General features: G+C 41.1%; 1 protein-coding gene across 1 annotated transcript in view; it reads right to left on the bottom strand.

Annotated features, from left to right (window-relative positions):
- itpr1b (inositol 1,4,5-trisphosphate receptor, type 1b) overlaps positions 1-22,663 on the bottom strand; it is a 68,451-nt gene continuing 45,788 nt past the window's right edge. The window contains exons 35-44 of the mRNA XM_029432751.1: positions 20,200-20,322; positions 13,699-13,874; positions 13,086-13,250; positions 12,723-12,912; positions 12,400-12,492; positions 10,865-11,013; positions 9,269-9,434; positions 8,099-8,259; positions 2,836-2,997; positions 1-1,263 (exon numbers count right to left, since the gene is read on the bottom strand). Of these exons, the coding sequence (XP_029288611.1) occupies positions 1,177-1,263; positions 2,836-2,997; positions 8,099-8,259; positions 9,269-9,434; positions 10,865-11,013; positions 12,400-12,492; positions 12,723-12,912; positions 13,086-13,250; positions 13,699-13,874; positions 20,200-20,322 (1,472 nt within the window). The 3' untranslated portion in view covers positions 1-1,176. The remainder of the gene's footprint in view (positions 1,264-2,835; positions 2,998-8,098; positions 8,260-9,268; positions 9,435-10,864; positions 11,014-12,399; positions 12,493-12,722; positions 12,913-13,085; positions 13,251-13,698; positions 13,875-20,199; positions 20,323-22,663) is intronic.

Below are 22,663 nucleotides of genomic sequence, written 5' to 3'. Positions count from 1 at the left end.
TTGAAGGATAATTACATCAATTTTAATAAATAATTCTACTTTAATATACAAATTGACAGTGCTTAGATTTTTAGTTAATCTTATCATTCAGTTGTTTTTCTCCAACTCATTCTTCTATACAAAAGCAAAGATAAGCAACAAACTTTATGTACACACAGTCATCCAAAAAGGAGATCATTCTAACGGTAGCATGAAAACTAACCAATACATTTGAGTGAAAACAAACAGAAAAGTCAGCGATTCTGCACCAGCAGCAAACATGTCAGAAAACAGGCACAAATGGAACATGTTTGCTGCGAAACAGGAAATTACGCTAATGACGTTTATTACAGTAAAAGACTCCTGAGCGAATTGTAATAGCATGAGTGATACTGAATCAATTACACAGTACAATTGACCGACAAGTCAAACATTCTAAATGTCCTTTTCAATTAAGTAAGAAAGCAAATCTATCATGAAATAAGTTAGCATTGAGATATGTCACCGCTGGATTTACACATGTGAAAGATAACTATGTATATATTGCTGTCACACAATATACTATCTCTATTGAGTGCGGTTGACACTCAAGAAGTATGCACATTTTTCAATAAAGAAAACAATTGAAGAGGCCAGCTTATTAAATATTATCTCTATATTTGCGTAAGTAAAGACAACCAACTACTCCTTATTTTATCCAGAGACAATAAAGTACAAACAAAAAATTGGCCCACGCTTTTAAATAACACATGATTGATGAGACTTAAATCCACACACCACGGAGGTTGCATATTTAAGTTAATATATTGCACAACATACAAAAATAAGACATTTAATACTGTTTGAATATGAATAGAAATCATTAAAATAAAATAAAAAACATAAATGCGACTAATTCCTCCTGTCCAGTCGAGCTATATCGTGTTTTCAAGTTCAACCAGTAAAGGCCATGTGTTGAGAAATCCAATTTATTTCTACGTAGAAAACATTTGGCACCGTTTCCAACTGGACTGAACAGAACGAGGTGGGTGAGTGTTACTGTGTGGAGTAACATGTGCGTAGAGCTACACATCGCCTTATGACTACCTATGGTACAGTGTTTCCCTACCGTTATAAATTACACTCAGTGCAGTATACATTATGTGCAGTCGCTGAGAGCCGATGCAGTGAGCAGATTCAGCGCCGTGTCACTTGACCTTATGCGGGCTGCTGGGGGTTGACGTTCATGTGCTGCGGGTGTCCCAACAGGCCAATCCGCTGCTTCTGCTTCCTCTGCTCTGTCATCTGAAGAGCACACAGACACAACATTTTAAAATATTCATTCCTCCTGAACGCACGTCCTTTTCCACTGAATATGCCGGCAGCCTCCCTGGCCTACAGTCTTCATCGATTCATTCTTTCACACCACTTTACAGAAGCAGATGTAGCACAAACTGCACACCGCTGAACTGAAACGGATTCCTTTGAAATCCTGCCAGCGTCGTCATCCACACGGCTGTGTGTGTCCTCTGACGAAAGCTGCACAATACAAACTACTAATACTGAAACTCAGTAAAAGAAATTTCAAAAATCAAGCAAAGCACACGAGTCATAACACAGGTGCTAACCTTTATACAAGCAGGAACAGGAATGAGTTTTTTCTGCCAAGAATTGACTTTATTTAACATAAGGGAGCAATTTGCACCTCAACAAAGCGATATTAAAAGTGAGAAGAAGAAAGTGGTCTTTTGATGAGTGTAGCAGGGAAATAATTCAGCGTAGAGGGACGTGTTGCAGAAGATCATTAAAACACATCAGCAGACAGTCAGTGAGCAGTAGAATGTGTTTTTACTTTAGGATTGACATTTGTAGCCCAACTTTACTGTCTGTGCTCTACTCTGAATGAATGCCAATTTCTTCCTGAGAAAAATGAGCATTTACTCGTCTGTGCAATCATACTTCTTGAATTGTTGCTTCATTCAACATGTGCAAACAGGCCTTGCACATGTTGAATGTGGACTGAAATGTGACCGATGCTACTGTGCCCTTCACAGCTTGCAGCAACACAATCATTTCCCCCTGTCTGGGTCAAAATGTCTCGGTAACATTCACTTCCTCACATGTAGTTCTCATTTCAAGGGTAAAGCCATTTTTACTATTCTGTTTACTAGAAACGGTCGATTGCAGCAATTGTGCAATTTAAGCCTGATGTATTCTTACACAATTTAGGAACACTTAAACCCAAGTGTTTATGTATTGTTGTCATTATTAATAGTCTTTTAAAATGAGTCTCACATTTTCACAAAATAACTATAGTAAGAAATAATTTGAAGAATATCAGGGCCAGAAGATCTTTTAAATATTATTTTGCATAAATTTGAAATGTCAAAAGTAAAGTTACACTTTCAGTATTAGAGCCAGACATAATACACAAATAAAGAGAAGGATTTGTTTTTACATTCTGAAAAGAAAGTAAAACTTTTGGAGAATAAACTTGACATTTCAGGAACTTCTGAGTATAAATCAAACTGAAAGACTTTATTCTAGAAATGCAAAATAAAATAGATCCTTCTTCCTCAATCGCCAGTCTAATGAAAAGCAATTATTTTAAATGAAACCACTAATGCTGTGCTCTTCCAAATGTTGAGAAAGGCTTTAAATAAATAAATACATTTAAAGTCAACCAATAAAAACTAGTCAAATAAAGACGAGAGCTTCCTGAGCAGTGCTGTGAGCGATGACTCACCACTTTACATTCAGAAAGGTCTGCAACTAAAGGGCAAAGTGCGGCAAACAAACAAACCTCCTGCAGCGTCTGCTGTCAACATCTTTAGAGAGTCTTTGTCTCCGTCAGTGTTTCACGTTAGTTTAACCGACCTGTTCTTTGAGCTCCGTCAACTGGCCCGACAGGTTGGACACCAGCTTCATGGTGGACTCCAGTTTCTCCTGCAGGCTTCTGATCTCATTCTGCTCCCCGTCTGCATCGCTGCTGACCAAGGACATGGCCCGCATCCGTGGGAACCAGTCCAAGTTGTGATCCTGATGAAACACGTACTGAAGGGTCAACACAATGAAACCGATCACGTTCCATATGGTACTTTATTAAATCTGCTGCAAATTAAGTTTCAGGTTTGTTTGTCAGGATTACGGAATAACTGATTATCGTGAAACCTGATGGACGGGTGAAGCACGGGCCACAGAAGAACATGTTACATTTTGGAGCGGATGCGACACACGGAGGAATAGACAAATTATTTTTCCCTTTCGTTAACAATGAAATAGGGCATTTGAGTGTCCATCTGGTCTAAGATGCGTTTATTAATATACTCAAATTTTATTTAGAGATACATTTGGTTCATTCAATTTCCATTTTAATTCTGCAAATAAACAGAACTTTCATTTGAAAATACTTCATCAAGTGTGAACAACTGCCAAGCCCTACTTGATTAGTGTATTGTGTCGTCTCTGTGTGCAGGGATCTGAAGCCTCTGAAAGTAATCATCAGGGACTTTCCATATTTCAATCACATGGGATATGAGGACATTCTTGAAATCACTCGGAACAGGCAGTTCACTCATCAGTGATACGTTTCCATCACGTCAACCATACATACAAAAAGCCGTAAACAAGATGGAGAAATAAACTTCCTCATTGTAATCGACACGCATCGACTCACGCGCTGAAATAAACACGAAGCTCATGAACGCTCATGTGAGGCAGGACAACTGTCATGTGCTGTTTCACTGAGCGCTCAAGTCTACTAACCACAGATGGAGGCGAGGTTACATTTGTTTAACTTAAGAGTACACCTTTGATATATTGGCTGTAGCAGTGACACTGAGAAGAAGATACTGTTCAATATCTCACGGTTTGATAAGTGAATGCTGACTGCGGGTTAAAGATGTTAAAGTTTGGCATACTGTGGGCACATGGTTTCAGTGGCTGACGATGTAAACTCATCACTTAGGAACCAAAAGGCAGTTTTACATCGAGGGAGGTGTGGGAATATTATAATAAAATGTTTTCGTTTTAATATTGGTAGCAATATTTATGTATGTGTTTTATATATGATGGAATAATGCAGGAAAAAAAGTTATTATTAAGATTTTCATAAAATCATAGCCAAAGATAATTTCACAACTACGAGGGATTCAAAGGAAGCCAAGCAGCCACCTCAGGGTTCAGACGGGGCCACTCGGCCGCATTCTTTCACGCTTCCAGCTCCTCCAGCACTTGACCACCACATGCCATTGTTATTGTGTGCTGTCTGAACCTGCTTCCAAATAAACCAGTCATGGGAACACATTTATGTTCCATTCTTCACGACATAAACACATCTCATGCCATATGTCGTGCGTCCCTCCATCTGCACAACAATCAGTCCCTAATGCAGCATGAATGAAGCCGCTGAGGTTTACTGGCTAGAAACGGTGCAGGGCAGAAGAACCGGTCTGGAAAAGTCCCGTAGGTTTCAGTGGTTCATTTGGAGGCGTAGGGGTGAGTGAGGTGGCCGTCCAAACCACAAACCAGTCCGGGGTCAGAGGCAGCCAGAGGGGAATCACACAGCACTAAGATAACACACACAACACGCAACACACACTTTCTGAGAGGAAGAAATAACTGCAGATTGCAAGTTCCACTTCCTGAATGCAAAGAGACAGCGTCTGTGTTTACCTCGCTCACCTGCCCCCCCCCCCTCCCACCGTACGCTTACTATATCTGAATACAGCTTTTCTCAGTATACTTACGTATTCTAATAAATACACGTTTATATTTCTTTAAATACATGTGAAGTTAAGTAAGAAGATGTAGTTTGTATCATTGCAGTGTCCCTCGTTTATCTAACAAGTGTTTGTTGGAGAATAAATACATTCAGATCTAATACTTTTTCTGTCACCACTATTTCCCACTCTCATTTCTGCTCATATTCTGTCAAATAAAAAGTATGAACTCAGCATGACAGAGGTCATTTCCCCATTTTGCATCCTGCCTGCCAGCCAAAGGCAACACGTGTGTTTGTTTGACGACATTGTCACCAGCAGCCCGGCCCCCTTTCCAACCCCAGTGTTTACAAAAGGAAGCACTTCCAGTAAACTGAGAAGTGCAGCCACGACTTCAGACTCCACTTAACGCCGGTTCAATGGAAATGACAGAAGTACATTTTTCATTATTAAAACCGCACGGCCATGAGAGCGAAACAGGATGCCATGTGGTTAAAACAGCAACAGAAAACGTCAGTCGTGCCACAAGACACCTGATGAGTCGACAGCCCACTCAAGTCAACAAAAATGCAAAGTGCCAAAATAAAATAGGCATCACACATCCAAACAGAGACAGACGGAGATGGTTTCAGCATATTCTGCCATACAGTATATGGTTTGAATGCTTGTGGCTATGGATGTGGAGCATCCTGCAGTGTTGAGTGCAATGAGAATGACCTTTGTGTAAGCCAAGCATCATCTTTATTACACCTTAGATGTGACACTTCACCCCGAGCCCTCCACCATTGACGTCAGTCCCAGTCATTGTCAGAGTGATCAGACTGCTACACCCCCTTCTGTGTTGTTGCTTCTTCCACGTTACTGCATCATCAAATGAATCGAAACACGGTTGACAAGACGCAGTACAGATTGTAGGAATTCTATAAAAAGTGTTATCTATGTGTATAAAATACAGCAGCAAGATCTGACGACACATAATTAATTATTATTAATTATCTACATTTAGTATGCCATGTGAACCTTCGTATTGCTTTATAATCATTACTCAACACTATGCTACAAATAGTGTGGGTCAAATATATAATACAAACAATAAGTTCAATAAATAACATACAAAAGAAACTATATAACCAACGGGTATCGCTCTTTCTTTCCGTTCCCGGCTGAGGTTTCACACAAATCTAAAAGGTACTTTCTTAACTTGCAAAATCATCAAGTGTAATTCATGGTACAATTTAAACGGCAGCAAACATTGTTTTTGTCTTTCGCTGTTGACTACCGTAAATAATATTTTTAATAAATATATTTGTTTTGCTAATGCTACTACTTAATTAGATTAGTAATGTTTTAGAAGTATGTATTCTGACATCAACACCGGTACATGGAGCATTTTCACTGGGAAGGGCAAAATACATAAAGCAAGTAAAGCTAACTATATATGATAACCCCCCCCCCCCCATCTTCCCTGTACAAAGAAAACTGGGAAAATCTCAAATGAAATCATCTAAACATCGTACATTGTATTTTGCATGTGTTTTTTATATATACTAAATAAACTAAATCAGATGCATGCTGTCCATCTCTCTCCATCCCTCTGTCCGCATCTCTTCTCAATAAGCTATCTTAGAAACTAACATCTTTGCAGACCAACACACCAGGACACAGAGGCCCTGCATCGAACACTCGCATGTGAAGCAGAGAGTTAATGTTAAGGATGACTGGGTCAGCTGATGGGTCATCGGGGTCTTTCGCACCATGTGTGCCTCCTCCGCTCAGCCTGCCCCTTAAACCTGCTGGTCAGAACGCGACCTTAAACTCCTTTAGGCTCAGTGGGGTGTAAGGTTAATGGGAGAGAGGATGGGGTTAATCCCAAATCAGGTGGTTCCTCACAAGACTGAGTGCAGCAGATCAAGGCAAAAAGGCAGCGAAGTGTGACGAATGGTATCTAATGAGAAACTGTCTCAGAAAACTGACGGCAGCACAAGTGCGTCAGGAAAGAAAAAGAAAAAAACTTCAGAAGAAGGGGCTTTCCTCTGGCAGTTAAAACAACTTTCTTATTGCTCACAGGCTACGTGTATGATGCAACTATCAAAACAAACTATTTTTTATTTTTCTAATACAAAGATTCCACAGAACGCATCAATTGTGACGTAAAAAGCAGGATTGGACGTGTGTGTGTGTGTGTGTGTGTGTGTGTGTGTGTGTGTGTGTGTGTGTGTGTGTGTGTGTGTGTGTGTGTGTGTGTCTCTGATGTTACAACTACGAAGCGAGAACAACAAACACAAATACTCATTAGTAAGATAACCTTTTCTACAACTTGCACCAGCTTTTTTTAAAGTTGACAATTGCACTGTCCGACGTGCTGTTGCTGAACTCAACATAGAAAAAATAACCGACAAAGAAAACTTGTCAAAGAATACACATATTAAATATTTATATATTTCTAAATACGGTAGATTAGGACTGTCAACCAACTTCCTTTTTTAAAATTAAATTAATTACAAGACATTTTGATTATTAAGTGGAATTAATCGCTATTAATCAGATATATTAATATTTGTTTGGAGAAGCGTTATTGTTTTTATAATTAATTAATTAATCTAAATGAACGTGTTAAAATGACAGCCCTAAAATATCATATTATAATTAAATAAAAAATATAAAAAAGGCATCACAAAGTTCTAAAGGTTTTTTGATGGTTCAACAACGACGAAATGTTATGTTTTTAAAAGGAGATTTCCTCACACTGATGCTTAACAAAAACCATGAGGCTTCGTCCTGGTCTGCCTATTATGAGGTTATATGCAGGGTGAGACCTGCGTGTGCTTAATGATTAAAGCGAGGCATGGCTGCTTTGGGGGATTAACACATTTTATGCCAATGGCAGACTCTGTCTGAATGCTAATTCGCCATTCACTAAATTGACTGATGTGATAATACTTTGGACGGATTCAAGGTCACGGATGCAGCGATTACATAATGCAGTACTGGGACAGATGAGGTAAAAAAGAAAAAAAGAAAAAGAAGAACATTCTGCCCATCGCTGGTGCAGAGAAACAAAAAGGCTGCAGTAATCAACTCTATCCAAACCCATATAAACCTGATCGCTGGAGTCACAGCGCCTACAGTGTTGTTTAGGAGTGAAGGTTAACCTCAGTGAAGACCACAGCTGCAGCTGATTGTGTTGCACGGTTCGTCTGCATCTGTACTCTCTGAAGCACGTTAACCCCCGCAGCAAACAAAGAGGGGACAGAGCTTTATTTTGAAAGGAGGGGAGCTTGAAGAATAGAGGATTTATTCACAACAAGTACATTTTATTTACTCCTATAGTGGGCCTGCTGTGTAGATTCCAAGGTTCTGATTGAATATCGGACCTTTAAACAGTTGAAAAGCAAAATGCACGATGACGACATCCTTACCCTGATCATTTCAGCCACGTAGCTCTCTGGGCCAGTGTACTCTGTGGAGTCCTTCACCTTCACCAGGACAATGAAGAACAAGTAGTGCCACATGTTGTGCTCGACTTTGATGTGTTCTTCAAAGGTCACCGTCTTATTGTCAAACTTGTCTCTCTCCAAACCTAAAAAGGATACAACCCCAAATGAACCACACGCACAAAAAAACCCACACACCCAAAATAAACACTGTGGTCTCATTTCTTTAGAAGTATGAAGAAATATTTTTGTGGCAACATGACTTAATCATTCTTGTGGTAGTGGAAATTGGGTCACGAGGGAATGGACAGACTAAACAGGTCAGGTGAGATATACAAACAAATGTTTGTCACACCAAATCCCTGTATTCCTTTTAAAGTCTTGCATTGCATTTGCAAAAAAAAGGAATAACCCTTAATAGTGTTGCCCAACACAAAGCGGCGAGAATGACCAGAACTGAGCGATGATTGTTCAGATGTAATGCCAATAAGTGACTATTAGTGATGGAGGAGGCCAGTATCTGAGTGAGTGTGCAGTCTAACATGGTCAAGACCCTTACGGCAACAGGAAGAAACACTCCTCCTCCACAGCAGCACTTGCCGTGACTAACCATTCATTCTGGGAAGAGGAGGCGTTTGGTTGTTTACACTACTCAGAAAAACAGCCCCCATTTTGCAGAGAGGCCTGAAGCGATGATGCAAAGCAGCAGTCACAAGCTCATACGAGAGCATGTTCAGAGCAGACGACTGCTTGGATTGGTCTTGATTTCTTCATCATGTGCAAACCTCAGCATTCACACCTGCCGATTGTACTGCACAATAATACCATACAACAGTTTGTCGGTATCGATTCCAGCTTCGACCCAAATGTAAAGACGCAGCTAATCTGCCTTATTAAATTCTTAGAAGGGGGTGAGACTACTATACTGTGAGGACGGGAACATATTTGTCAAAGGTCGTGACTCACATTCTTCTTATGTTGATGAACCTTAGAGTCAGTCTTTAACTGCCGAGTAGGCACAATGCCTTTAATGATAAAAAGAAAGTGACTAAAAAAAGCAATCAAACGGTTAAAGAAATGTGTTCTGAACTCATTTTACAATATCACCATGCAGAACAACATTACAAATACATCTTCACATTTTTATCCCCTCACCGCAAATGAAACACGTCGTCTTCAGGATTTCCTCTTTTTTCTGCTTCTCACTCCTCAGGTCAGCAAATGTGTCGATGATGACACCAAAGATGAGATTGAGGACAATAATGATGACCATGAAGAAGAAGAGCAGGTCGTAGATCACCCTGGCTGCGAAAAGGGGTTCCTGTTGAAACCAAACAGGACAAGGAAATTGAAAATAAATGCAAATTAGACGAGTTTTCATCAACGTGTTTGGAGGGAATAAACTCAGTTACACAAAGTGAAGTTTCATCAGAAGTTGGCGGGAAAGGCTACGCTTTGTCAGCGAGCATGGGCCATGTTTCATGCTGCCCGGAGACAAAGATTAATGAATGCAATGATTCTAACGCACGAGGGGGCCGGCGACAGCGCTAACAGATAATAAGTAATGAGAGTCAAATGTTCGTTTGTTTTGTGCAATTAAGGAATTTTTGCCGTTTCCATCCAGCTTTCTAATGCAACACTTTAAAATGCACATACAAATATGTTTGTGGAAACACGGCTAGCATAAGGAGGATTTGACTAAGAACCACTTACAGTATTTATTTTCTCTTTTAAAACGGTTATGTTGACCGAATTCATAACATAAACTGCCATTTAAAAAAAAGACTGAGAGGGACATCAACTTAACAAATATGAATGGAGTAATATTAGTCATGTTTATACGTTAGTAATATTTATCTAAGATTTTAGCTTTCTATCTTTCGTGTATCTGTTGAGTAACTTAGAAAGTATTTTAAATCTAACATTTGAGCTGTGAGATTTCAAATTCAATTTCTACAATATGTCAGGTGTCAAATTTCATTCAACACTAGAGAGGGGGGGGGGGGGGGGGGGCTACGTTTATAGGGTTAGGGTTAGGGTCAAATGTTGCTGCTGTCACAGCGTTAACAGATCGGAGTGACTCATATCGCCTCTCTGCAGAGTAAGGCACGATGTACATGAGCCATCACATGAAAACAGTGGAGAGAATTGTGTAAATTAAGCCAACAGGTTTATATAAGCATGTACGAACCATTCTCTCCATTCTATGGGGCAAGCTGCAGATCTAACACATGTTGTGGTAGTGCACAAGCTTGTCTTCATCCGGGGTAAGTACCTTTAATACTTTCTCTGGCATGTTTGAAGTTATGAAACTCCTCTACGTAACCTTATTGACCTGCCAGCCGAGCAAGTCTTTCTCTCACAGAGAGTTAGACATACTGTGGCCTTCACGCCACTCATCTTTTAAATATGGAATTAGCCAACCCTTTGTCTGTTTATTGGGTCAAATATTTTTGAGGTTAGATTTAATTAAATAAAATGTACTTTTACATTTGTACGTTTAATTTTTACAATTGATTATCAGTGTTCTCCATCTCCTTTAATTTAATTAAACTTAATTTAATCTGGAAGGGATTGTGCATGTGATGCGTGTTGCATGAGTGTAAAGATGTCCAAGTTTACGATAATCCCCAATTACAATGTTACTACAATTTTAAGACCAACAGTAAATGTAATTATACTGTTTTTGAAACTGTAATCTAATTTTAGGTGTGACTTCTTCGCTTGCTGTCGTGTTCCTGTGCTTTGCACCTCTTTCGATGGCTTCCTCAGGACGTCCCCGACACCTCCTCCACTCCTGAGACCGTGACTCAAAACTGTGACGATGCACATGAGCAGGGAGTCACATGATCGCTCCTTGTCCTCGATGACCACCGCCGACGGCTGGATGGCAACGGTAGCTGTGGAGACACACCGATACCGTCAGATGTCATTTCTTGTAATGGCTGAATGCAAAGCGTTGTCCGCTCCATCTGCTGCATAGCTACTACCAGTCAACGACGAGAGGCCACTAAGATTAAACAAAAACTGTACTCAAGTGAAAGGATTATTACTTTATAATTATATCGACTCAAGTAGAAGTGGACACGGTTTCTTTACCCTCTTACATTACTTTGTTGTTGTCTTTTAATGTAAGCCCTTATTGAACAAGCTCTCGTGATTGGATTTTGTTTTTACTGAGTTTGGAAAATCCAGTTTTTCCTCATCGTGCACCTGCAACATAACATTATATGCAGAACAATCTAAAGCTTACATGACTTTTTATCCTGAGGGCAATTTACATTTTTGATGTCATCCTATTTCCCTTTCAGGCGCTCTCCTGCGATTCATTTGCCTTACATTTTAATTGCTGTTATTATTGTTACGTTTCTTATTTGCGTTTCTTGGTGCGTGGGACTTCTTGTTATTGTCATTTCTTTTACTCTGCTATATTGGAAATAGGTTCTCAACCTCAATGTATTTCCAAGTCAAAATAAAGGTTGAATAGTAAAAGTACTCACAAAAATAAACGAAAATAAACTACTCAAGAATTTAGTAACTTTATGCAGTTTTTCCTCTTAAAACACAAGTAGATGTAACGGAGTAAAAGGAATGCCACTAAGATAACAGATAAACTTTAAAATCCAATGTACAAGCACCTCTATACATTTGAACCCTCATCACATACTTTATTATCAGACCATCAATTAGGTCTGTCAGGAAATAACAAGTCTGGGACTTTTCTCACCAGTCACCAGACTATCAGAATTACAAAGCCCGGTGGTGATGGATAGCGAAGCCTAGATAAGGTCGCACCAGTGTGAGAATTCGACATGGTTGGCCAATCGATTTTAAGGTGGTGCACATGTTCAACTTTGAGTGGAGGCTTTTCCCATGAAGGTCAGTAGGTTTGCAAGAACTTGTTGTTTGCTGTGAAAAGCTCTCTGTGCCATTCCTGAGTGCACCCAGCGACCTGCTTGTACCTGATGGCAATTAATCCTTGACCTTTCAACCCCTGGCCCCAACATCAGGTCTTAGGCCAGTCTAAAGCCCTGGTGTTTCACCCAGCTCCCTGAAAGCCCCCAGTTGGGTCAACCGGATTTAATCCCATGATCACCCCGCCGCCCAGCTCAGTGGGACGAATCTCTGCCTGAGTGAGTCGTCTGCGAGGACATAAGGACCTTCACACACTCACACGTACAAGATTTAATTTAGACAGTCACACTCTTGGGAATCCCCTTGACCCCCCCCCCCCCCCACACACACACACACACACACACACACACAGTTCACTTTTGTCAACCTACCATCCATCACGGCCTCTGTTGAACAGTTCTCCCCATTCTCCTTCTGGCACACTCCACCAGAGAAGAACTCTCCCACCATACTGGCTCCATGCTCTATTCGATTGGGAAAACAAGAAAATGTCCTTAGATTAACTTTAACTACATGTATTTTCACAGAAAACCAGCGTGTGTGTGTGTGTGTGTGTGTGTGTGTGTGTGTGTGTGTGTGTGTGTGTGTGTGTGTGTGTGTGTGTGTGTGTGTGTGTGTGTGTGTGTGTTGCAGAAGAACATTCCATGTTTCAGTCTCTTGAATGTCCCAGGGTCGGGGAAGGGCACCAATGTACCTAGCGTTTTGTTGGGTATCCTGTCGACAGCCAAAATGAAGTCGTCTTTGAAGAAGATATAGCCCACAATGGAGAAGAGGTAGACGAGGATAAGAGCCAGCACGGCTGTCAGGACAATGGAGCGGCCATTGCGAGTCACACTCTTTATTACGTTCAGCAAGGTCTCTTCTCGGTAAACCAGATCGAAGAGCTGGGAAGAGAGAGGATTCTCTCAGTTGCAGTGCAAATTAACAATGACAACATGTACACTATGCAGTCTTTTCTTTCTATTCAGGACGGGCTGGACATTGTTGTTAGTAAACCCTTACCTAGGGTGTCTATGTCCATGTGAGTACATGTGTGCTTTTGTGTGTGCTCATGTACCAGTAGGCTGTAAAAGAAGACATGAACGAAGACCCCCAGGCTGCAGATAATCAGGTAGAGCAGGTGGTACAGGAACTCCACATCCATGATCATGGCTATGTAGCCACGTGTGAAGGTTCCGCGGTTCCCAACGTAGCTCGTCAGGAAGATCATCTTGTTACATAACTGGAGAACAATGGGCAGACAGAACGTGTAGAGACAGCAGCCATGTCATGATAGTGCAGAGAATGTTCAAACGGAGAGGGGAAGGTTTACATCGCAGTATTAGTAGCTTTGTGTAGGTTTCTCTAATGTCTATTGTTCAAAATCAAACGCCGGACAGCTAACGCTGCCTCAGCTGTTAAATCAGTGTGTCTACATGTCCATTTTATTGTGAAATCTGGCTGCATGCTTGATGTTACACTACTGGCAGTCGGCGTGTTCCTGCACCGTTCACACGCAAGTGTATCAACACGTTTAATGTTTAGTTAATGTCATGTGACTGCGCCGCTTGCCAAGGCCAATTCCAGTCAACCATCTGCTGGGCAATAAAGCATATCTAAATCAATGTGATACTGCACGTGAGCTCCGTACAAATGCTCATTGCTGTGAACACACTGATACACACACTTACATTGAAACCCCCCAGCAGGAGCAACGTGGGCTCCAGGCCTACAGAGAAGATTAGGCGCAGGATGGTGGAAGCAATGAGCGCCCGGATGCCGTGAGGTTGAGGCAAGACGATGACTATAGCCAGAGAAACCAGCATGGCCATCCACAGCAGGGCGGACAGATGGGGCTCCAGGGTACCTGAGGATGAAGGAGGAGGTGGGACCCATTTCCATTCAATCTCAAAGACCAACAAAAGACCAATTCAGCTCATCTTCAACTGTACAACATATTCATTCAGACAGCTTCACTCCAACTTATTGTCTTTGCACATTCAGAAAGAATTGGGACAGTTTTAAAGTTGCAGTAAAAGTATGATGAGATTACTTTTAAGTCATTCCTTTATATTTATTTTACATATTTTCTAAATAGACAAAACCTGTTTTTTTAAATCTTACGTTTTCTCTACCTTTGAAGTCACCACAACTACACACACTTTTGTGTCATTACATGCCATCATAAAGTAGAAGTAAAACGACCAAACTGAAGCGGACTCATCTAGGGTTTGTGAACAATGTTTTATTGATGGTTTCTTCAATTATTAACACAACAGTTTTGGAATAGTATATTATAAGCAGAGCTCTTTGCCTCTTTGTGTGTTTGTGAATTTGAGTTACGTGCTGCACATCAATCATTGCAGGTCAACAATGCATTATCATGCACTCACCAGGCACTAACTCAGTGTGCATATAATTCCTCTGTGTTAAAGCACAAATGCATTTATCAAGTTGAAAAGGTCAGTCCAGTTTCTTTCCACTGAGGCTCCAAAACGCCGCTCTGAACGTCTCCTACATCCCCTCCCTGCTGAGGCCTCCTTCTTCACGCCTCTCTGTGGATCTCTACAGATCACATGACAGGTACTTGTTACATAACCCCGGTTTGGCTAAAAATACACTTGGCTCGAGCTAAAATCACCGGGCACGGTCCCGGGCACTGCATTGTAACGTGCTGCCTGGGCGACTGGACTTGGCAGCCAAACCAGACACAGCAGCTTGGACGCCACACACCTACAGCCTCAGACCATTCATCTCTTACTGGCTTACTCTGCAGCTAGAAGAAGATAGAGAGACTGACCTTTACACTAAACCACTTACACTTCGCCAAAGTCAATTCTACATACAGTCTGCTGTTTGTAACACGAGGACAATTGAGATTCTACTTATCTACATATGTTAGCGCCTGTGACAGGGTGGAGGCTCTGGCACTTTGACTACTATTGGTCGAGCGTTACCTGACTCCATAGAAACACCCACCTGACTTGAACCAACATTAACCTACAGAGGAGTTATTCAAGGTGCTTTTTTTTCTTTGCTTTTTTTAGGACTTCAGCACATCCGGCCACTACTGGGAAAAAGGCCCAGAACACAGTTTCTCTTCAAACAAACCACCTCGAGGAAACATCCACTGACAGACTTGCAGCTGATACAACAATGTGCACACGTTCTCTATATAATCTGCAAATTAAAGGGACATTAGAGACTTTTTGACCAGAGACCAGAGTCAGTGTATTACTCACAGTGTAGGGCAGTCGGCACGTCCATAGTTTGGAGAAAAAGCAGGAGTACCAGAACGGAAGCTAAGCATGTACTGCTGTGGACGGGGGCAGCAGGAAAACATTTTAGTACCCCAAGAAAAGGCCCACCTAAAGAAATCAGTTTAGGTGTACGCTATACTAAGAATATTTCCACTGCTATATCTTGCTGTCAGTCAGCGCTTTCCAAAAGGGAACTGAAGCCGTTGTAAAAGACCTCATTGTGAAAACACCGGTTAATGGTCTGTCGCTGCCTCGATTGATGACTTTTCCTGTTTAAAAGGGTTAATTCAGATTCACCAAAGTCACAGAATAACACAAACTAACTAAGCAATTGAAGCAGCGGTAAACAAGCAAACCCCGTGTTCTGCAAGGTAAGATTACTGTTATTCTTAAAAAGGAGTCTGGTGGCTTTAAAGAGAGCATAGATAACGGCTCCCCTGTCAGAAATGGCTGTCTGAGAGCAATGTAAAGCTGTGAAAATATTCTAAATATAGCGTACACTTAAAATGACACAGAAATGACACATTTCTGAGGCTAGAATATATTTAGCTGCTGCCCCCATCCACAGCAGTACATTGCTGCCGTGCTCCTGTTCCCCCCCACTGGGGATGTGCCGAGCACCATCTACTGTAGATGATACACTGATTATGGATCACCTCATACAACCCCACTTCAAACAATCCAAACTATTGTATCCCTTGAACAAACAGAAGGTGTACAGCCTGAAATCGTTAGGTGCTTTTTTCAGCACATCCGGGCACTACTGGGAAAAGGTCCACACCACAGTTTCTCTTCAAACAAACCACCTCGAGGAAACATCCACTGACAGACATGTGAGCGAGGCGTGCAGCTGTTGCAATAGTGTTCAGGGGATTTCCTGATGTTTAAGTTCTCCATACAATCTGCAAATCCAGCATACCTTTAAAGCTATAAAAGTGTCTCAATGTCAAACAAGCTCAAATTAAGTTCAATGGAGTAGTTTGGTTTATTCAAGGTTTACAAGCATGTGGCTTGAATATTAACAGGAGACTCATGTGAATCCAGGACAGTGTGTGTGTGTGTGTGTGTCTGTCTGTGTGTGTGTCTGTCTGTCTGTGTGTGTGTCTGTGTGTGTGTGTCTGTGTGTGTGTGTGTGTGTGTGTGTGTCTCTGTGTGTGTGTCTCTGTGTGTGTGTGTGTGTGTGTCTGTGTGTGTGTGTGTGTACATTAAATATTCACTATTGAGCAACTTAACAGTGGATGAGATTTCCTTTCCTTTCCACTTGACTTCAGTTTGTGTCCTGGAATGAACTGTTGAGCTCCCAGAAGACCTTTGACCCTGAAAACCCCAGGGAGGTTCTGGAGCTATGTTAACAATCTCTTTTTTTGTCACCGTGAGGAAGTTCAAACAAAAGGGACCTCGCCGTTTGACCCCAGAGAGAACAATTGAAAGTGTATGCGAATCACAATGTGCGTCTTCTCTCTGCACTGGAACAATGCAGGCCTTAATGGCTGCGGCTTCTCACATCCCCACAAATACTGCCCTCAAGGAGAACTGAGACAAAACAAAAAGAAAGCAATACGATAGAGCAAAACAAACAGAAAACTGAAATGGCACACAAAAACATGCTCAGGTCTCATTCCTTCGGTTTATGAAAAACCTTAATTACACATATCCCTTTGAATGAATAACTTATCTATAAAGTAATCTGTCACACCTTGTGACCAAACACCCGACCACATTTTCCCAAACTAAATCTAGACATTTTGGCCACATGACAGAGCCTGACGGATCAGGGCTAATATGCTGTGGGCAACAAGGTCAAATATGTAGATCCCACAAAGGAACTCAATTAACTCTGTTTAAAGTAAGCTTATTTTTGACAGGAAGGACAAAAACTAAATAATTCCTTTCGTTTCTATTGTCCACACTCCGTGTTGAAGGGCTGTTTAGCTCTATGTTCTTTTTTATTCATCAAACTATATTTGAGATCACAATGACATCTAAAATGAATGGAAATGTGTTTTGTATAAACACGTATGATGAAAACCACATTTGATCGATATCTCAGAGTTGTCCACAGATAAAAATCCAACCAATTAAAGAAATAGCTTCATGTTTACTGTCGGTCAGCAAATGCTACTTGCAAAAACAGCAACTCTGACAGTGACAGAAGGACGGGACACTGAAATACCGAAGTTACGCAGTTTAAGTTAGTTAATGTCATTACAAAAAGCTCTTTAGTAAATGTTTGTTGTATGGTATTGGTTCTCTGTTTTCTTTCTCAGAGACGTGAGGAAATAACAGGGTGTGCGTCTTTTCCAAGTCTGGTTTATTTTGCTTTTAAAATCAGCTAAAAAATAAACCAGTTAACTGAGTGTAAACTTTGTAGACGCCATCTCTCAACTCCAATCTCATTCTAGCGGCTTAAATTGCAGATTGGACTGTAAACAATATTATATCCGGATATTTGTTTATCCAGATATCCGCTCGCTACACTGGAGCCCCAGAAATATTGTCCGTTGCCCCCTGAAGCTGATCTTCATCAGCCTCTGGGTTAAGAGCTGGTAATGACACTGACCTATACTTCTCCTGCGCCAATGCAACGGGCAAATAACTGGGATCCCAGAAGAACATTTCAGCTTTGACGGAGATTAACAGATCAATTAAAAGAGGCAATGTTGTGGATAACAAGAGTGAAGGAACAGGTCTGACTTTTTGTGAGAAGCATGGTTTTATGTTTCCTGCTAGAGTTTTGGGCCGTATTGGGAGCTACAGCATTTACTATGTTAGACACAAACACGCACAAACACACACCCGATTTCCAAAAGTGACACATAGGAAGAACCAGAGTAGTCAAACTAAGAGCAGAGTGAGAATCTGATAACATGTCATAGAAAAGGTGCAGTATCAATTAACAGGTTAGGACATTACAGCGAAGAACAAATTAATCTTGGTCTTTTGTGATGTCACCGCACTTCTGCTAAGTTTAAATTCTTATCACACCTCTGTTTGTGGTGAAACTCACGTTGGGAGGTGTGAGGCTACACCCAAACCACAGGCACAGGAGCACATTGTGTTCTGTAATGTCCTGTGTACAAAGAAAACTAATAATGCATCTTACGCATGTATTTCTGATCACATGTCAACTGCTATAAATACATGTACTCTATGATAACAATTGCTGGGATGCGACTGCTTAATGACATCAGGAAGTACACAAGCAATTATGTGTACAATGTTCTCATGACCGCACTCCATCTTCTGTAGTCAGATTAAAAAAGCTTGTGTTGTTCATGATTATTTGTGATTTTCAATTCTTTGAAGCCGACTCAAAGCAGATGTGAAGCAGAGTCCTTAAACTCCGCTCCAGATTTACCAATGCACGTCTATAAAAGTGTTTTCACTCAAATTGGACAGTATAACAAATAAGATAAAAATCGAGATATCGTCTTTTTTATTCCACAAAAGATTTAACCCAGCACCTACATTACCCAAAATGCAACTTGGCCGCAATTCTGTCAGAGATTCAGGAGTGTTATGTAGCCTCAAACCGCTAGCCTCAAGCAGAGGTGAGGAGCGGGATTTATGGGACTGGTCAGCTCACTTCTTTCAAACTCCACATTTAAAACTTGTAGTCCGATCACTTGCGGACATTTAACAGATTTCACGCGACTCCCTGTAGTGGCACGCATGCAGTAAATGTACTCCCCAATAGGGGTCGTCACGGGTACACCCGAACCCGAGGACCCGAGACCCGACCTGGGACCCGTACAAGTTCGAATCCACGGTTTATACAGTCAATTGGGTTTGTTCGGGTCCCGTTCTATTAACGTGTGTCTGTTTAATATTATGTGTAATACCAGAGTGGATCCAAGCAGAGATCAGACTCAGAGCACAGAGCACAGCAACATAGCAGCTGTGGCAAAGAGCATTCGCTATTATAGTTAAAAACTTCAGTCAAAGTTATCTTTATAATGCTAGATGCAAAAAAACTGCAAAGCTGATTCTAAACGGGTCGTGTTTGTCATCCGTCACAAGTGGACTTTTAACCTGAGATAACGAGTGGATTAGCTCTGCCGTTTCACTCAGCAAGAGAGGAAGAGCAGAAAGCCTGTATTCGACCAACTTTCTTGGCAAGGATGGTTGATTATATGTGTCCCGGCCAGGTAAGACACAAAGTTTTGTTTTGACAAATGACATTGTTAACATCTTAATAGCAATCAGCTGTGAAATCGGTTTTGATCGGGGCCAGGGTCTCCCGGATTGGAAGGGTTCGGTTCCAACATTTCTCAGTCTTATCCACACCCCTTCAAATAAAGTATTAACATGTATTGTGTCATTTTCATACATAGACAAAGGGACTGTGGTAGAGCTCTGCCCATTTTCATACCTGGCAATTAATGTGTCTGTCAAATGATTGGTTTCTGAAACTTACAAAAATGATCTAACCCAATACCCCTCGTTCAAATATCAGAAAGAAGCTTCCCCTTCTTTCAGACGAATCCGAACAGAACTTCTAAGAGCTAATATTGACCTTAACTTCCCTGTTGTCCTGGGTTAGTCGAGGACAACCTTTTCTTACATACACTGAGCCACCAGATGTGTTTTACCTGGCGGCAAGGAGCTGCACCTGCAGGGCATACAAGTGCAAGGGTGTAACACCATCCTGCCAACCAGTAAAATAAAGCGCTCGACAAGCCATGACCCACATTCTTTTATCTTTAATCTTTGCTATACAGGTTTCTGGTGAAGCACAATGTGTACTATATGCCTCCTGCCACACCCCCGTCTGTGCCAGTTAATATTCACACCACTCACTTCATTTCCTGAGTTGTTATAGTCACAATGAGTTGTGTTAACCGCAGTGCACATAAACACAAGATCACACTGTGTTAAAGGGTCAGAGGAAAGAGAAAGTTTTAAAAAAGGTGAAGATTTTAGCAGACTGACCTCTCTGGACACCCTCCAGAGGGTAGAAGAAGGCCACGAGCAGGTTCATGAGCACAGCCAGGTTGAAGGAGATGCTGCTCCAGAAGGACATGTTCCTGGAGCACCAGTACAGGATGGGCTGAGCTGGAGGACAGGGAGTTGAAATTCATTAACAGTGTAATACACAAAGCACAATGTATCTAATAATGTCACAGAAGACTTTAGTCTAGTTAAAGTAAATCACACATCGACTGATCAGGGTTTCACATCAATGAGGAGCAAAAGTCACATCATTAGTCAAAGTTGAGACAAAGATGGGTTTTTATCATTTATTGTTGATGAATTTTCTTTCATGCTTGGCCAGAATGAAATCCTCTCAGTGGCAAACGTTGGTCGTGTTTCTCTTCAGCACGCAACATTTTTGACATTATTTTAAATCAATACACACTTAAGTCATTTGAGTGATTTAAGAAAAGTATTCAGTATTTTGTGGTGAAATCATTCATTAAACAGAATCAGAAGGGGTCTGTGTAACGCCATTATCAGCACAAAATCGGTAAAGAGAAGGATGACCTTTTAAGGGTAAAACCAGGCAAAACTTACTTGTATCTATTTAAGTACTCAAAACCAATTGTCATCCACATTGCAAATACACTACACAATTTCCACATGAGCTCTCACACACACACACACACACACACACACACACACACACACACACACACACACACACACACACACACACACACACACACACACACACACACACACACACACAGCCTACTCAGACCTCGGTCAGGAGATCAGTATCGCTATTTTGAGCCTGACTGTTTATGAGAAAAGAAGAACTGCTGGGGGGACTTTTAGCAACTACATTCCTAACAAGTGGTTAGCACCAGCGGTGCTGATTCATACAGATAGGAGCGAGGTGGTGGTGGTTCTCACGTGCGATCACATTAGACAAACCATCCTCCTTCCCGCCTGACCATGGGACAGCCACAACATGTTCCTAAACCAGTCACCACAGAAGCTGACACAAACAACAGGTCAAGTGTTCAGGCCTGCACCATTCAAATTAAATTAAAATGCTTAGTTTAAAATGAAGAGGACTTATGAGAATCCCCGGGAACATTTTGAGAAGGGTTTTTGTGTAAAATTGTGTACGGCAGATACGATCATCAGGAAACGAAAGCATGCGTTCATTAGTTTGAATTAGAAACAAAGAGTTTGACTGAGCACAACCTCAAACTGGCAAGTAGATGAAACAGGTTGACCCATGTATCCCATTAAGATGGGACAGGCTTGGAGCATCCTGCTAACTCAGTTAGATACAAATACAAAAGTAAGCACAACATTCTGAGTGTGAATCCAGTCAAGAAACCTTTTCATGTCATTTCATGTCCCTGCCATCTTTCCTGTCCATGTTTACTCTTCTAATGTTACTCATAATAAAGCAGGAATACAAATACACAACTTAACTCCATCACTCTCACCATAAATCTCAGAGTAAACACAATATTCTACACTCATGCAACCTCTTAACACCAGTTCATCAACTGTTCACAGTTTTAGCTCTAAAGTCAGTATGCGCGGTGGCACGAGACTAACAAGGAAAGATGGTGTAAAGGTTAATACTCTGTACTACTACATCCTGCCTTCACTATCTTCACATCAAGTAACCTGACGGTCATCTCCCTGTAACAGAATACAGGGACTATGTGTAAATTCCAAACTTAAGACATTTTTGTGAATGAGCTTGCAATGTGCAACAATTTACATACTGACCACAATTATCCTGCTTATCCAACACATCACACTCACAGAGCTGACATCACTCTCTCCTGGCTGGAAAACATCAAGTTACATCTTTACAGAACATACTTTGTTATCCCATCATAGCCTTTCATTGTTATTATTCTAACTATACAGTCATTTAAACAAGTTGCTTATAAAAGGTTTACGTGCTCTTTCCACTTCCATTCCTCCAGGGTTCAGAGTGCAGCCCCTTACACATTGCTGGGTTCAATTATCAGTGAGTTAGTGGATTACAATTTATTGTTGTATAGAAAAAGAATACGTGTTGAGCCTGTTTGCATGTATGACTATTACGGATTAGGCATTGGATGGCAGCAATGCTGCGAACAGTAGCCATTTGGAAAATAACAACAAATCAAGGATTTCAAAAGTGATTTTAAGCCTGTTCTACTCAGTGTGATGCCCAAACACTTAATTATATAACTTTAGAAACAGGTTTCTTTGGTGGCCGACGCCTTTATGGCTTTTGATTCAACTAGGTGTGGAGGAAGTTAGGGAAATATTACTACATCTTAAGTTGACAAATTGCTAAGGTGACCCGTGTGGGATTTTGGCTGCTCACACAAGAACTCAAGGTAACACGGGATGAGTAATTGATTTATAAAAGATCAAATGATGGGGCCTGGAGAGATGCAAAAGGACAGCGTGTAAACCAGGAACTATAGGATAT

The sequence above is a fragment of the Cottoperca gobio genome, chromosome 5, assembly GCF_900634415.1.
Source record: "Cottoperca gobio chromosome 5, fCotGob3.1, whole genome shotgun sequence".
In the NCBI taxonomy this organism is placed as follows: Eukaryota; Metazoa; Chordata; class Actinopteri; order Perciformes; family Bovichtidae; genus Cottoperca; species Cottoperca gobio.
Note: the sequence above shows the minus strand (reverse complement) of the source record. Positions and strands in the feature narration are given on the sequence as shown.